Here is an 18,454-nt window from a genome sequence, read left to right on the forward strand (position 1 = left end):
CATAAGTAGTGTTTGGTAGGCCCAACAGAGTACACAATCTCGCATCATCCTACACTGCCTCCAGCATCTCTCATATGAATTTGGAAATATCATCCTACATTTTCTTTGGGCTTTATACCAGTTATACTTGACTTTATATAGATTATCACCTTTATATACACACCAAGTAGGTTTTCTAATGCTTGGTCACAACATCGGCCACTAATCTAGACCTACAGACAATCTAGGGCCTACTTGCACTTTCTCAAATGTGGCAATTTGGTATGTTGGTTGAGGAGAGGTGGTTTAAGTAGGGTAAGGCCCTTGGCCATTTCTTATGGCTTGCACAACGTTTTTTTAAAATAGGAGGAAGCCCCTTGCACCTGGGAGATGATGAAACCTTTCGGATTCATTTAAGGTAAAGTTTTTTTCTCACAAGTGCCAAGGGATTTCATCTTCATTGAATGAAACACGTCCACACGGGTTCTACAATCTCCTTCTTTTCCCTTTCTAAGATTGTCTCCCAAGAGGACAGGTGTAAAATCTGGATTGTGGTGTATACGAGTATATCTTTGCATATGCATATTTTTAAGATTTATAAGATGCATGCTCTCCTTAATTGGAATGTTATTTTCTTTAAGAGAATAGTTTAAGAGATTACAGTTATTTTTTCCAAACAGAGCATGTATCACATATAGGAGTTGTTGGTGCCTGTATGTGCACATGCATGAGCGCACCAGGTGCCCCCCACAACAAAAACCCACAGTTTGCTGCTCTGAAGCATGTCATGGATTTCACTAACATAGAAGAGCATTCACCACTGGACAAGCTGTGAAGGTTTGCCAAAGGCCTACCCACTCGTTTTGGGGTAGATGGAATGCTAGTCTCCACAGTGTGAGTACATTACCAGAATGCAAGCATCCTTGCATAGGGTGACCCGATTTTGAGGAGCAAAAACCGGGACAGGCCAGACATAAAATAAGGACTAAAGACATTACTGTCACTTTGATATCTGGCCTGTCCAGTTTTTTTCGTAGTTTTGTGAATGTGTGCCTATACGTGGTTGTGTGTGTGTATATATATATATATATATATATATATATATACACACACACACATATATATATATACGCACACACATTTACAAGACTACATATATAAAATTAGCTATGTCTTGATCTCCCACCCTGCACTCTCAACCCGCCTCCACCCACCTCTCTCTGCTCCCCCCTCCGTCTCTCTGCTGGGAGCAGACAGGGGATAAAATACCTTAATTATTTCATACTTTGTAGGCCTCTTTCATTTATGCTTCCCTAGATGATCTGACCTTTGTCCCAAAAACCGGGACATTTATTTACTAATCTGACCGTTGTCCCCAAAACCGGGACATTTATTTAAAATTAAGAGAAGCGTCGGGGCACCGGGACAGTCCTCTAAAAACCGGGACTGTCCAGGGAAATCCGGGACGTCTGGTCACCCTATCCTTGCAAAGACTCAAAGATCCATCCCAAAGGGCTTGTGCGTGAGAACATAACATATGTGTTGCTCCGTATGCATAGAGTTTACACATGTGCTCCTCAACTTAAGAATTACAGGATCATTTTCCCTTATGATGGCATGCAGCCCATGACTGAACTCTTATGGATAGATATCATAAGATTTTTTCCTGAAGGTCACATACCCATTCACGGAGGTGCTCGGAAAATGTTTGCCAAGTATTGTGTTGTAGGTATCCAGCCGACTCCTCTGTGGCAGGGTTTTTCTAGCATATGCTTGTATAATGTAAGCATGTACTGGGGCCAAGAGTATTCCCTCACTGGCGGAGGACAAGTTGACAGTAAATCAGGTCTCACCCCGTTTGAACGCATTCCGTAACACAAATGTATATGTGTCCACAAGTGAAGCGCTTGGGTACTACCAATCCCCACTCCCTGCACTGAGGTAGCAGAAAGTGCAGCTTGTGCATTAAACTCGGACTGCATTGAAAAGATTACAGGTTTTTGCTTTCAACTTGCAAGTTTCCGTCAACAAATTACAATAGAACACCAACTCACAACATCACTTAGAATAACAAGCCCTTAGTGCTTTAAAACTTCACAGCACATATTTGTAAGTATCAGAACAAATGGCCATCAGAACAAACTGGTCTATTGCAGTCACTGACTAAGTGTGGTTGTTTGCCTGCCAAGAGCTCAACGCGTTATACCTTAATTTGTGGATGTATACAGTAAAGGTTTACGAGTGGTATTTAGTGTGGTTTGTGACACTCCAAAGTTAACTTATACAGACAATGGGATGCACATTTCAGACCCTTGAACCACACACAGAATCTCATTTCCATTCATTAGTGTTTCCGTGTGGGGGTTCAAATGGAGATAAGACGTAATACAGACAAATTACTGACCTCCGGCACCATGCCTCTGTCCTCACTACTACAGCCACTACATCCACACCAGTATTAAACAAAATGTCATTTAGGTCACGTAGTGCTAGTGCCAAAAGTTACGTCAGTGTGCAAGGAGGGACCTGAATGTGTTTTCAGCCACATAAAACGAAGTAACTGAGGTGTGGTAGTTCCTTTCAGCAAAATGTTGGTGTTTGAGCCAGTGAGAGGCAGTACAAGTGAGGTGGAACTTAAGCGTTCACTGCCTTTCTTCGGGGGGTCTTGAGTCAAATTTAAGTGTGGATATGTGAAAGGAACAGGCGAAAAAGTTCCTTGATTTATGAGTACACAATTTGTATTTAGACGTTTATAAACATTGGCTATCTTCCATCCAAATATTTTGTTCCACTCTTAGCTGTGATTCTCGGCCATTTTCAGAACTTCTCACTTTTCCAATCTTTCAAACTGTTTTCCCCGGATACTTTTTCTAAGTTTAAGCTGTCAGTATTTGTTATTTTTCCTGAAGTCTTTATCTACAGTGTCCTTTGCTGTGTCCTGGTGGTATGAAGTGTCCTTAAGAGTCACTAAAAGGCATGTTATCTTTATCACACTCAAATGCTATTACAGATGGCAGATTGTCAAAGTAACTACTACCTATAACACATTGTCTCCTGCTACATACCACGGCAGTAAGGTCAGATGCATTATGGGATGATCTTGAGCTTGAACGTGCTATCAGAAAGACCATTAATTGCAAATACGGAAATTGTATTTCAAGGAGGGGGTTCATCTACTGTACTGGTTAAGGAACACTGTGATCATGCTCTATCTCCTAACACAAGTCTTTACAGCATCAACGGAGCAGTATCAGGACAAGGTTTATTATTTATTTTTTCCCGTTAGGCCCATTTTGGTGGATGTCAGATTCTGTTAAAAATGACAATTTTCAGGATGTGTGCACAAGAATAGAAGCCAGCTCCTTTCTGCTACATTAACCAGGATTGTTCACAGCCATCCAATAGCATATTATACTCTCTTCTCAATATGTGTTTTCTTGACCTAAAACATTTGCAGCAAGCCTAAATGATCAGTCAAATATGATCACCCTCATCACTTATAACCATGTCTACCATCCGTGTTTTGTAACTTCCAAAGCTAATGTTGCCACTCATTTAGGAGTTAACTGTATTTGAGAAATAATTATGAGGGCTTAACTGCACCGTTACTGTCGTACAGCTGTAACGTGTGAAATTCTGAAACATGGCAAACTGTACAATCACTGAAACGTTGAAGAACTGATACACAGTCGCTGCAACAAGGGAGAGAAGAGAAGAGATCAGGTCACTCAGTTGGACAACCTAAAATCACAGCAGCAAAAAAAACTAAATCATCAGGCCTAAACATTACAGCACATTTCAGCACTGGGATGTTAGCTGATATTAAGCTGAACCCCCATTTCTGAAACTCTTCAGTCATACTTTAAACCATATGTATGTACTCACCTTCATATGTTGAATGGTATATGAAATATTCTTCACACAAAGTCTCACAGCCTTTTCCAAGCTTCTAAACATTTTTTCTTCTTTGTCAAATGTTTTGTCTTTTACCTAAAATACAGGTTTGTATATATATCAAAAACAAATACTGACACAGATAACCAATATAAAGACCAACCATTGTGGGCTTAAAGCACTGTTATGCTTCCATGTCCCTTGATAGCAAGTGTTCCAAACTAAAGTCAAGAGTTAAAGGCCCCACCTTTGTTAGGTGGCTGAATGACCCCACCGTTTAAATTCAAGCAACAACCTTTGAACTTAACGCTCACAATTCAAATAATTGGCTCTAACCTGTAAGCTCCAGCTTTGACTTCCTAATGCACTTTTTTCTGCCATACGGTAGGGTGTAATAGATCAATGATGAAGTCACTGCATTTCTTACGTGTTTTTGGATTGGAGTCAGGAAAACAATGAAAATCCACTGGATCCACTCTGCCTAAGAATTCGGACCCCAGACAGGCAGAAAACAGGTTGAAGGGAAGTAGTGACGCCTTGGAGTAAGTGTGACTACAAGTGCACCCACCCCCGGAGGATCCATGATAAATCAATCAATCAGTGATTTGTATAGCGCAGCTTATCACCCACAGGGTCTCAAGGTGCTGTCATAAGGGTGCCGATTAGTCATAGATCCAGGTCTTGAGGTCCTTCTTGAACTGATTCAGCAAGTGGGCCTGCCTGAGGTGGGTAGGTAATGTGTTCCAGGTCTGTGCTGCAAGGTAGAAGGATCTCCCTCCCACTGTAATCTTCCTGATTCTAGAGATGGAGGTGAGGGCGAGTTATGAAGATCGGAGTTGCCTGGCAGGGGTGTAGAAAGAAAGGCGGTGGTTGAGGTAGGCCAGTCTGATATTGTGCAAGGCCTTGTAGGCATGTGTCAGGAGCTTGAAGGTGATGCGTTTGTTGATGGGGAGCCAGTGCAGGTCTCTAAAGTGGGTGGAAATGTGGCCGCGGCGGGTACGCCTATGATGAGTCTAGCTGCTGCGTTCTGAATTTTCTAGAGTCTTGCTTGGAGTTTCTTCGTGATTCTGGCATAGAGAGTATTGCTGTAGTCAAGTCTGCTGCTGACAAGTGGGTGGGTGGCCACGTGGAGTCCAGGATGATGCCCAGGTTGCGTGCGTGGTCGGTCTGGGGGGGGGGGTGCTTCCAAGGGCAGCTGGCCACCAGGAGTCACCCCAGGCAGAGGGGTTGGGACCCAGGATGAGGATCTCTGTCTTGTCCGAGTTGAGCTTGAGAAAGCTGTTTTTCATTCAGTCGGCGACTGCTCTCATTCCATTGTAGAAGTTGCTCTTGGCTGTCGATGATTCATAGGTGAGGAATAGAATTAGCTGAGTGTCGTTGGCATAGGAGACTATGTTGAGGTCATGTCGTCTGACGATTTTTGTGGGTGGAGCCAAGTAGAAATTGAAGAGGGTAGGGCTCAGGAAGGACCCTGTGGTACTCCACAGCTGGTTTCTGTAGGTTTCAAAAGGAACGGCCGGAGTCTGACTCTCTAGGTACTTCTGATGAGGAAGAAGTAGATCCACTCATCCCAGGGTGAAGTCTGGTGCATAGGGTGGTGTGGGACTCCGTGTCAAAAGCGACGGAGAGGTTGAAGAGGATGAGGACAGCTGTGTCTCCGTGGTCCAGTATGGTGTAGATATCTTCCTTGGTTGCGAGGAGGGACGTTCCGGTGCTGTGGTTGCTTCTGAAGCCCGATTGGGAGGAGCACAGGATGTGGTTTAACTCGAGGAATTCCATGAGCTGCGTACTGATGGCTATCTCGGTTACCCTGGCTGGGAAAGGGAGGACAGAGATGGGTCTGTAGTTTTTCATATCTCTATGATTGGCGGATGGTTTCTTTAGTAGCAGTTTGATCTCTGTTGCCTTCCAGTCATTCACAAAGGGGGTGGTTTCGATAGAGCAGTTGATGGTCTGGCATAGTTCAAGGGCGATGCTGGCGCTGGCTTGGTTGAAGATGTGGTGTGGGCATGGGTCTGAGGGTGCCCCAGAATTGATAGAGTTCATGAGTTTTCGGGTGTCTTTCGTGGAGATGGGGGTCCATTGGCTCAGCATTGGCTGGGGTCTGTGGTGGTGGTGGGGGTAGGATTTGGCTCTCAAACCCTTCTTATATATCCTGGATTTCCCAGTGGAAGAAGGTGGTGAGGTTGTCACAGAGGTTTTGAGAGGGAGAGCAGGGGGGGGTCTGCAGTATCTGAGCTGGGGTTCAGTAATTACTTGACTATGTGAAAAGAGCTCCTTGCTGTTGTGCTATTCTCTTATACGCAAAGTACAGAGGCACACCGATAACTGGGTTCAGTATGTTTATGCATTAACACATAAGGGTTGTGTATTGGCACATTCCTCACGTAAGGAGTGGCACCAGGCAGTCACTCTTGGTCCTGATGAAAAGCCAAGGGGTAGGCTTGAAACATGTAGACCACACATAATAGGAAGGCAGGTTCATTGAACACCCCCCTTCCAATCACCTCAATTTTAACCAACCGCCATGATGACAGATATTAAAACATTAGTTTACTAGGAGGCAGGTATTTTGAATCTGTTTTATGGCACCTCCCACTCCTAATATACACAATCATAGTGGATTAGGTTTAAAGTGCTCCCACATAATTCGTTAGTCGCAGCACACCCCGTTCCGTAGCGGAAAGGAAGGACCCAATGATGAAGCATGCCACCAAGTATTACCCTGGTGGGTGAGGGTTTTTTAAGGAAACTAATCAGTTTCCTGATTTTGTCTGGAGGGTTAACATTGTAGAAAAGGACTGGGCTTTTATTTGGTTTTAAGAATTCAAGCAACATCGACTGGTCACCAACTTGCTCCTGGAATAAAACTCTAGGCTTGACTCTAGATTCACTGTGTTTCCTTTTTTGTACTTTCTGTATTGATACTGCAACATACTATGTACATATATCATTTTGTATTAAACACTCCATTTCAAGGCTAGAAGTAATGAGAAGCATAAAGGCAATGTGAGTCCATATGTACAATTAGGCATGCATGTTTATAAAAGCCAGATAGGTAAACAAACAACATGATCAGTGAAATAAAATGAGAAGCAAGTACAGTTTTGTAACATCATCCACCTTAAATACTCCAGGTCCAATAATTCACGTAATCTAATTGCCAATTGCTTGGCAAAGGTAGCGCTTCACTTCTTTTCATATTTGCGGCATTCTTTTAACAACATTGATAAAATACAGGGCATTGAAATTAAACAGGTAATGGATAAAATGTGGCATCTAGAAAATTAAACTGTCCATGAAAAAATAACTCTAGCCTAACAAAATACCAATAAAATCTTATTTGCCTTCCTCCTTTCACCGAGACAACTGATTAAAGGAGATATTATGTTTAAATTACTTACTACAAATAGACCTGAAACTTCACTAATTTGTTTCCAAAACTAAGTTGGTATTTACAGGTTGAGGAAAGAGAAGAGCAGGTCACATAGTCTATACAAGTTAAGAAGCTCCTTTAAGAGATATCCAATGCTTGGTTGGTCATAACATTTTGAAGACACATTTTTAATGGAACCCCACCTAATGGTTGATAATGCACAAACAATCATGGAAGGCTGGGAGGGTAATGTGGGAGGCATAAAAACCTTTTCAGAAAAGAACTGAAGTTAGCATTGTTTGGAGTCTTCAAACTAGGAAGAGAAGACCGCTGACTGTGGATGATACTATAGAAATTAAATTTAGGTGTGCTTATGGTCCACACACAGGTGACATGTGAGTTGTCAACCTACTGTAAGACCTTCTGTTCCTTACTTCATAGAAATTATTTTGTAGTAGTAGATCTCAGTCTTTCATTGAATCCCACCCTAGATAAAACAACAATTTTCCATAATGGTCTCCCTTCTGCAAACTATTAGACAGATTGTGGAAGATGCTCTGTTGATTGAAATGTGATGGGTATTATGCAATGAGGAATAAAATAAATCACAGACACTCATCAATGGTCATTTCTTTAAAAAATAGCTGTAGGGTGCACACAGAGATTACAAATGTGTAATTAGGCCTGGCACTTATCAGATAACATTCAGGTCATATTAGATTTTGAAATATAGGATTATAGTTTAAATAGAACAATGCTTGTGGATGAGACAAATAGGGGGAAATAAAAATTAAGGTCTACAATTATTTCCTAGTTGGTGGTTGATCACTGGTCCCTTTTATTAATGGGACTTATCTAAAGCATTTCTTTGGGCGTCTTTTAATGAGCTAAATAATAAAAATAAACTATAATCAAAGATTTAGCAGGACTTAATCAACAAGAGGTTTATCAGACATAGTCCTAAATAAATTAACAATACCTTAGAGTATGCCCTCAGATATTAGTTTTTTATTCAGTTGGTACCCTAGATATGATTAATAAAGGTTTATTTAATACACAACTGTATCCTTGCTGTCACCCGTAACAACTTATTAGAAACTCCCATTTCTGGTTGAATCCACCAAGGGCGTATTTATCTACTTTGGTATGGATGGGTGGCCAATACTGCAGCACTTCAGGTTAAGTTGAGGGTGAGGCGATCTTTCCAAATAAAACCTGAAAGGACACTACTGGTTCTCCTATGTGTATGTGTAAGCAATCAAGGACTACTACTATGCAAATTAAGGCAGAATGAAGACGGGTGCCAAGAGCCCTATTTATGCACCTTTTATACAAATGTTCCTTAATAGCTGACAGTGAATCATTACTCCTAGTTTGTTGTCTCAATTAATATGAGTATTCCTCCAAGGCCTAGGTATTTGTTGTTTGAACATGTGATTTATAAAGACGGTGTGCTTTGCCTGATCTCCTTCCGTTCTCCACTTGTGAGTCAAATCAGTCATTGATTGCACTAATTTGGTAAATAACTAATGATTATTTTGCTCCAACCATGGTAAGAAAGTGTCAGTTCTTGAGGACAACTACAAAATGCTGACTGCCTTGGAAAGTCTTTCCTAGATTGTATTAAAGAACAAAAAAATCCAAGTTGCTCTACAACAGTAAAAGCTGTGCTGTATTATCTAGATAGCCAGAAGATATATATATATATATATATATATATATATATATATATATATATATATACACACACATAATGAACAGAAATGGTAATCATTTACAAAGTTTGAAGTTATTCTAAAAATCTGGTATGGTCACCCTGGGTCAACACTGGGCAGAATGTCCAAGGGAAATCTATGAAGTTCAGCTAGTCATAGAGGGCTTCTGAGGTGGAATTAGACTACACTGTCACAGTCCCATTCCGTATGCTATACCCATTCTGAACCGTTGCGCAATGGAATGCATTTCCATCCACTTTAACTTTTGGAACAAACTTCTGGCTTGCCTTTTATCTTTCTGCCGTTTTGCTCAGTATAAAATTTGTTACATTCTTTATCATTTATAATACCCCCTGCTTTTGGCAGAATGTTCCCAGAAGCTGGATACAGTTGTATAATAATGTTGGGATTCAAATCTACAAATGCATTGCCATTACTTAACAATGTTCATTCAATTTTCAAAACAAGACAGAGGAGGTATTTGCAGTGTGCTCAGTAAAACTGTCCTCCAAACATTCCTGATACATACCTGAGGGTCTCCCCCAGTCAAGATCTTTAGATGACTTGTCACCCGCTTTGACTTTTTACTGATGGAATGGATATTCAGTTTGGAGAGCTTGTCCTTGAGGGATTCCTCTTCATCACTCCTTCTATACTTCAGCACTATAAGGCAGAGAGAAATTAGCACCCAGAAATCAAGATCAATGGGCTTTAAACAAGACAATCATCTCTAATTACTGTATGACATTTTTCACATTACATAGGTGACAAACATCAGCTTTTCAATCTTTTTTGTTTATGTACATTGTAATGCAAGTGAAAAATACAGGCCACAAAAAATTATATGCTCCTCAAAATGAATACATCTCTATCCCATACTGGTGGTCACCAGTAGGGAGTTATAGTTAGGTCTGCTTTTCTGTAGACAGTTTGCTAATAACTTTGGCCCCGTTTGATGAATTTTCACAAAACTACAAAAAGAAAGTTCACCCACCTCATCTCCTTCCAGGAAAGTTTCAGGGTGATCTGTCAAGTGGGAGCCGAGAGAAAAGCAGGATCCAAAAACATAAAATCCCTATTCACTTTTCATAGATTTCTTTAGTCAAGGCAAAAGAAAAAACTGCTGAATGAAATTGCACCAAATTCGGCAGGAAGCTGGATCTTGGTCTGCAGATTGTGCTTTTTGTGCTTTGGTGTAAAGCCGTTCATTTGTTTTTGAGAAATTAAGGATACAAAATATTTGTATATTTGGACATTTGGGCTCATGAGAGTCACATGGAGTCCAGCAGGAGCGTACATTTAAAAATGGAGCCATTTGATTAGTCGAGAGGCCTGCTTTTCCTGTGAGCCTTTACATTCTTGTCAAAGCGAGAGCAAACGCCCTGATTGACTGGCTTTGGAATGTTAGACATGAAGTGGCAGCCATTACTGTTTACTGTGAAAAATCTAAGGGGGTGTGGAAATGAAATTAAAAAAGTTACATAAGGAGATAGCAGAGAGGCATGCTGTGCCCATAGGTTTAGAGAGATAATTACTGTGAAGAAAATAAATGTATATTCTTTTGAAATAATTTTTACGATCTTGCGGGATTCTCAGGAGATCGTGAATAGTAAAAAGGGGTACCTGAGTTCTGAATACACTTCATTAGTAGGAATACATATTGTAGTAATTATTTTTTAACAGAAATGTGTAAGAGATGAGTACTGTGATGAGTAGATGATTAATTCCTATTTTCCAAAAATTTTAACGATCTTGCAAGACTCTTGCAGGATCGTGAACAGTGAAAGGGGAGTAGGTGATCTTTGAACAGACCATAGAGTGCAAGCTTGCTGCTGTAGGAAGCAGTATTAATGAAGAAGGTGTACCATTTACGCCCATCATGTAAATGTAGTGAGTAGAGTACAGTCTCTTCCCACACACTACTATGCACACCAATTATCGGAGAGAGAGAGAGAGATGTTAGCAGGGAGGACAGTCCCTCTCCACTCACTACTACTTACATCTGTCATCGGAGAGAGTGGTCTCAGCAGAGAGGCCAGTCTCTCTACACACAACCATCATCTGAGAGGTCTGAAAGAAGAGGCCAGCCCCTCTCCACACACTGCTAAGCATACCTGTCATCTGAGAGAGAGGTCTGAAAGGACATGCCTGTCATTCTCCACACACTATTACACATCTGTAATTTGGGCCAGAGGTCTGAAAGGAAAGGCCAGTCCATTCACACACCCTACTACAAACACCTGTCATCTGAAACAGAGGTCTGACAGGAGAGGCCAGCCCATGGATACACCCTAATATACACATGTGTCATTTGAGAGAGAGATCTGACAGGAAAGGCCAGTCCCTCTCCACTCACTACTATGCACACCTGTCACTTGAGAGAAAGCTCTCAGTGGACAAGCCCATCTCTCTCTCCACACACCCTATTACACACACCCTCATCTGAGAAAGAGGTCTGACAAGAGAAGCCAGTCCATGTACACACCCTAATACACAAACAAGTCATCTGAGAGAGGCCTGACAGGAGAGGTAGTCCAGGTACAACCCTACTACACATAGCCACCATGTGAGACAGAGATTTGACAGAAGAGGCCAGTAAATGTACACACCCTACTACGAACACACTGTCATTTGAGAGAGAGAACTCCATATACACTACTATGCAAACCAGTCATCTGAGAGAGCGGTCTGAAAGGAGGAGGCAGTCCATGTAAACACCTTACTACGCAGTCCTGTTATCTGACAAAGAGGTGTGGAAAGAGATGATAGTCCATGCAGACACCCTATGCACACACCTTTCATGTAAAAGAGAGTTCTAAGGGAGGAGGTCAGTATCTCCTCAGACCCTACTGCATACATCTATCATCCAAGAGGGGGCCTCAAGGGAGAGGCCAGTCCCTCCATACACACTACTATGTGCATGTCTCATTTAAGAAAGAGGTCTGTGTGGAGAGCCCAGTCTCTCCGCACAACATACTACACAAACCTGTCATGTAAGAAATAGGTCTCAGTGGAGAGGATACACAGTCCCACATGCTATTTCCCTAGAGGTTTGTTGTGAGTTTGCAAGACTCTTGCAACAGTGCTGCATGGATACGTGTGATCCTGCAAGATGCTCATGAGACCCGAGGGGAAATTACTGAGCCTACCATGAGGTGTTTTACAATCCTGCAAGCCTGTCGCAAGATGTGCAAGGAGAAATACTGGGCCTCCCACAAGGTGTTTAACGATCCCACAAGAGTATCATGAGATCGTATAGGGGAGGGGAAGTGTAAAAAAAAAAAAAAAAGGGGCGCAAAGGACCAACCAATAGTTACCATTCTTATTGCATAGTTGAAGAAATGCTGTAGTACGATTTGGTGCAGAACCAGGGATAGCTCAGATTGTTCTTGGTGATTTGGAGGAGAAGAGGTGTGCTCAGCAGAAATGACTGCATTTGGAACTGAGACAGACTGGTGTCTTCAACTGCACATAAACTGCTTCAAGTTCAGGTAATTTGAAATATACGTTATGAACTTTGTTGAGAAGTGGCAGTACGTGCCCTACTATTGGTAAACTTATTCTATACATGGTTTAGTGAGTGAAAAGCTGTTTGTAGATGTGCATGTTTATTAATATGGGTTTTGAGAGGTAGACTTTAGATCAGTGGTTCCCAACCTTTTGACGACTCCCACTTTATCATTACTGGAACCTGGGTACCCCCACTGAATCATAATTTGAATCCTGGGACCCCCCCACTGAGTCATTACTGAAAGCTGGGGACCTAATCTGTTACTATTGTTTAATTTTCTAAGCAGTCGCGGACCTCATGAGGAGGTTTTGTGGACCCCCAGGGGTCTGCGGACCACAGGTTGGGAACCACTGCTTCAGATTGTGGAGAAGTATCAGCAAGTATCGAATGTTGTGTTAAAAAATTAAGGGTCTCATTACGAGGCTGGTGGTCATTAAACCGCCAGCCTCGCCGTGGCGGTCTTACCACAATGGACCCGGTGGTAAAGATTGCCGCATCACAAGCTCTGGGGGCTTGGCAGACGCCAAAACTCCACAACGCCGCCTGGCCCGCCGGGGCGGTCGCACCGCTGCAGCTGGCTGTGAGCACATCCAACCTGCCGGCCGTATTACAAAGCTGCAGACTGCCAGGCTTTCCGTGACAGTCACCCCACCACGAAAACCCTGGCTAAAATGCACCCGGCAACAGGAATCCCCATTCCTGTCGCTGGCACACGCACCCCCACATATACACACACATGCACACATGCACACATACCCCCACCCGTCCACACACTTACCCCCACACACACTTACAAACACCCCCACCCCTTCACTCACACATGCATTCACATACACACCTCAGCATCCACATACATTTCCACATACATTCCCACAGACACCCCCACTCACTCGCGTACATGCAGACACACACCCCAATTTACGCACACACACATTCACATTCGATCCAATACACGCACGCATTCACCATGCCCCTCCCCCTCCACATACTCTCACTCATACTACAAACCCTCTGCACTCACACGCAGACATGCACACACAGACATCCCCTTGCACTCACACATATGCACCCCTCCACACACTTGCACACAGACACCCCACTCACTTGCTCACATACACACACTCCAACACCCCATTTGCACACTTACACGCACACACCACACACGTGCACCCAACTTTCCGCACACCCCACACCCTTTCAGACGATCACATACCTTCTCCATTGAGGAGGTCATATGGGAAGGGACGGTTCCTGGCAGTCTTGCATCGCCAGAACCACCATGCCAGCAAGACTTCGCCAAGCTGTATTACGGCTCGTGATATAACAGGCGGGGTCTTGCTGCTGTGGCGGTGCTGGCCATGCAACCGCCTCTATAGAGTTGGACTTCCACCCATTTATGGGCAGAAGTCCTCCAAGGACTCCTAATATGGCAGTCAGCAGACCTCCAGCACTTGTGGTCAGTTGGCTCTAGTAGCTTTGGCGGTCTTTCAAAAAGACCACCAAAGTCAAAATGAGGGCCTAAATGCCCAATCTGTATGTAGTTGTAAGTAAAAGAAGCAGTATTTCTGAAATTATAAAACAAAGCATCATCAATCCATTAGTACAACTCCTAGGGTTTTTATTGACTTTAGTGTACACATATGTTACCCCTATGAGATGTCTGAGTGGAGATATTGCTATTTCTAGAGAATAACATTGTGCTCACTGTTAGGAAAGGTGTGTAAAGCGGAATGTGTTACTTTACAAATTGTTATGTAACCATATTTGAAGCCATGTTATAACTTAATTGTAAATAAAAAATGCAGTGTTGGAGGTTGTGGATTTTCTTAACAGAAAGAAACATGAAGTTAGTGGTGCAGTACATATAAATAAGTGATTGTGGGTGAAAAATAGAAATCAGAGAATGTAGTGATGTATCATTGTTATCAACTGCTGATCAGTATGCAACTTTTTTTTAAATATTTGGCTTTTGTTAGGAAGAAAATGGAAAACAGAAGCTTTGAAAAACAGAAGCACCATGTCCCACAGTATGTGGACGAGTAAAACAAAAATTGTTTACTTTGGAAGATGGGACAGTAGCTGTGTGGAAAGCCAGGAAAAATGTAATTGCACACCTGATGTTCTTACTGCCTACGGCAACATTTATACCCTTGGAGACGCTTGTTCTGTGTAGCTCTACTCTAATTGCTTTTGATGACAAAATGATCTGCTTTCTTAAGCACAAAAATCCTTCATTTATATAAGGGGTGTTATTTGCTTGAGCACTGAGTAACTGGGCAGGCACAGTGTCACCAGGTTCAAAAGATAGGGATCCCCCATGAGGAGGATTTATCAAGCTCTGCAGCATGGATTAACTCAGCCTAAGCAAAGTGTTGAGGGTGCATAGCTATCAAATGTCGCCACATGTCAGTAGTACTCATGATGTATTCCTTGTTCTTGCTGCCCCTGCTGAACTCTTTTTTGTATATTTTACAAATCAGCAAAGATGAATAATTTGTAAAGTGTGTTGTTTTTACTGTTCTTTATTAATTTTGTTATTGTTTGTTATGTTGTTAATTTGGATTTTTAAATACAGTGTTTGAAGTTACTACTGCTTTCTTTCCTTGATAGCTTTTAAATATTTGAAAATGTATGCAGTCTTCTAATGTTGACTTAATGTGGCAGTCCATTCAAGATGTGTAACTGTTCTCCTGCATATATATGTATGTTTAAGACACTATAAAGAAATTAGTGTTTCTTCCCACTGTAGAATAAAGATTTTTAGATAACAGGCAGATTTTGGTACAGAGATGAAAGCATTCTCATAGTATACTATGCACTGCTGTCTGCTGGTGGAGAGGGCATTTGTTTTGCACATTTAGTATTTAAGCTTGTCACTCTGGAGAGAAGTTTCAGCAAAAAGCTCTGTCTTTGTGTACACAGTAATGCACATGCCTGTCCTCATATGGAGTTGTCAGAGAGAGGCAAGTGTATCCTTACATTTAAATGTGTACATGTGGTGCAAGACACAGCTGTCAACAGAGAGGATACTCCATTCACACTCTACTACTTACATTCATTATAATGAGGAGAGGTATGAGCAGAGACAGCAGTCTCTACCCACATCATATTTTGCAAAAGTGTTACTCTGGGTCAATGTCTCAGCTGAGAGAGAGCAGTGTGTTTCCATATCATAGTCTAAATAGTTAGTCAGTCATTCAAAATACCTTATTCGGCTGCAATCAGCCATAAAGTCAATAGTTTTTACATAAAATATACTTATGAGTTTTAAGGTAATTTCAACTCTATACTTTACTTATACTGCTTTTATAATGGGGAAACGTGTGACCACAAAGGTAATCCACTTTTCATACCCTAATATACACAAGCATTATCCAAGAGACACATCACAGGGGAGAGGCCAGTCTCTCTATACACCGTACTAGGCAGAGTTATCATGCAAGAGACTTGTCTTAGGAAACAGGGCAGTTTCTCCCCACAGACTACTATGGATACCTGTTACCATGAGAAGAGGTATATTTGCAAGATACTTTCTTCCCACCATAGCCTCATCTGAAAAAACTGCCAGACCAATGACTCCCTGGGTAGCCACTGTAGCTGACTTGCAGGAACAGGAGTAGGGTTCTCATCCGAATCAGACCACAGAAGTCAGAGAGGAAACCAAAAAGTTGTAATCAGAGGAAACCCATTAGACAAATTTGCACCAAGGAAGGAATATTTCTTTGCTTAAAAAAGACATCCATATGAACGAATCACAATCCTTCCTTGAAATGTTTTTTCACTCCCAGGCATCTCGCAGGTGTCTTGTGACAAGGCCGTAACACCATATAATAAGGAGAACTTTCTTAATATCTCAAATGCGTCAACTGTTTTTGTACTTTAAACAACACTTCTAATGTCTTACTTTCTTCAAAACGACAAAAATAAATAAGGATGAACTTAATTCCAAACGTCTGATCTTGCGAGCAGATCGCGAGAGCCAGACAGGAAGTAGAGTCTCCTTGTACTGCATGCAAGGAATTGTGTGTTCGGCTCCTGGGATCATCTCACAAGAGCCATAAATTTGTAAACAAAAAAAATAATACAATATACATACTTTACTTACTTTATTATTAACCATGAGCATTCAATAATAACTGACCAGGTGAAAACAAACTCTGTACAACAGATTAGAACAAAATGTGTAACTATGATCTTGCAAGCCTCTCGCAAGAGTGATCACACACCTTAAAAATAGATCGACATAGTGAAAACACAGTTTACAGTATAGTAAAAACTGATCAGTGTTCTTTTGAAAAATAAATATGAAGTTTACGTAAAGATACAAAGACCATGAAAACTATGATGGGAATATTTCTGTATATGTGACTTACAAAAACTATGAAATTTAACATTCTCAGCACAAACATTGTTGGAGTACTTAGGGCCTTATTTAGAAATTAGGGGATGGGTTACCTATCACAACGGTGACAGATATCCCACCCACCAAAATCTAAATCTCAATATTTCCTATAGGATTTGGGTTTTGGTGGACAGGATATCCGTCACAGTTGTGACGGAGTAACCCATCCACCAATATCTAAATCAGGCCATTAGATCTTTATGTTAAAAATACATAGACGTTGCGAGTTGAGCCAGGAATTCTTTCCTGGATATTATTACCTACGGTCCCAGATACATTTGCCAATACTTTAAGCTATTCTAAAAGTAATTCCTGCTAGAACTATCCATTCTGCTTTTTTTGAGTTTGCCTGTTGCAAGTTTTAAACTGAAGTGTTTGTGTCTGAAATTTCCCCACTTACTTTTCACTGTAGAGCTCCAGCCTCCTCCTCCACTGAAAACTGCTGTAACAAGTGTTGAGGTCCACCTTGTAAAATCATCCTGGTGCCATCACTGCTGCTGTCTACATCAGTCAGCGAGTAGTTAAATATGTCTAGCAGTGCTGGCACGCACTTTTAGAACCCCATTCCAAAGTTTGTCATCTTTAAACGGTCCCCATTTCTTGCTGTGAAATGCTGTGGTCCCACATAATTCTCGATTTTCAAATCCTAATTAGATTTCTTATTTGGTCTAGTAAATCATGATGCACTTTTACAAACTGGAGAGAATGTGGACTTTACTAAATAGAATGAAACACTACTCTGGCCACAACCATTGCCTGCCATCAAACGGTGTTTATGTAATCTATTTAATACAGCCTTATTTTTGCATGGTAGTTGAATAAATTGCTGGCATTTTATTGTATTGATTTTATGCAATCTCTAATAAACATACTCCTACTGCTGCAAATCAAAAGGGTCCCTGCATCATCATACTGAACTGGAATTGTCTGAACTTGTACAGGGAGTGCAGAATTATTAGGCAAGTTGTATTTTTGAGGATTAATTTTATTATTGAACAACAACCATGTTCTCAATGAACCCAAAAAACTCATTAATATCAAAACTGAATATTTTTGGAAGTAGTTTTTAGTTTGTTTTTAGTTTTAGCTATGTTAGGGGGATATCTGTGTGTGCAGGTGACTATCACTGTGCATAATTATTAGGCAACTTAACAAAAAAATATATATACCCATTTCAATTATTTATCATTACCAGTGAAACCAATATAACATCTCAACATTCACAAATATACATTTCTGACATTCAAAAACAAAACAAAAACAAATCAGTGACCAATATAGCCACCTTTCTTTGCAAGGACACTCAAAAGCCTGCCATCCATGGATTCTGTCAGTGTTTTGATCTGTTCACCATCAACATTGCGTGCAGCAGCAACCACAGCCTCCCAGACACTGTTCAGAGAGGTGTACTGTTTTCCCTCCTTGTAAATCTCACATTTGATGATGGACCACAGGTTCTCAATGGGGTTCAGATCAGGTGAACAAGGAGGCCATGTCATTAGATTTCCTTCTTTTATACCCTTTCTTGCCAGCCACGCTGTGGAGTACTTGGACGCGTGTGATGGAGCATTGTCCTG

General features: G+C 41.4%; 1 protein-coding gene across 3 annotated transcripts in view; it reads right to left on the reverse strand.

Moving 5' to 3' along the window:
* ARHGEF38 (Rho guanine nucleotide exchange factor 38) overlaps positions 1-18,454 on the reverse strand; it is a 215,098-nt gene that overhangs the window by 28,810 nt on the left and 167,834 nt on the right. For all 3 annotated transcript variants that reach the window (XM_069241343.1, XM_069241361.1, XM_069241352.1), the window contains exons 7-8: positions 9,494-9,627; positions 3,865-3,969 (exon numbers count right to left, since the gene is read on the reverse strand). In XM_069241343.1, coding sequence (XP_069097444.1) covers positions 3,865-3,969; positions 9,494-9,627 — 239 coding nt within the window. The remainder of the gene's footprint in view (positions 1-3,864; positions 3,970-9,493; positions 9,628-18,454) is intronic.

This window comes from Pleurodeles waltl, chromosome 1_2 (genome assembly GCF_031143425.1).
Source record: "Pleurodeles waltl isolate 20211129_DDA chromosome 1_2, aPleWal1.hap1.20221129, whole genome shotgun sequence".
Taxonomy (NCBI): Eukaryota; Metazoa; Chordata; class Amphibia; order Caudata; family Salamandridae; genus Pleurodeles; species Pleurodeles waltl.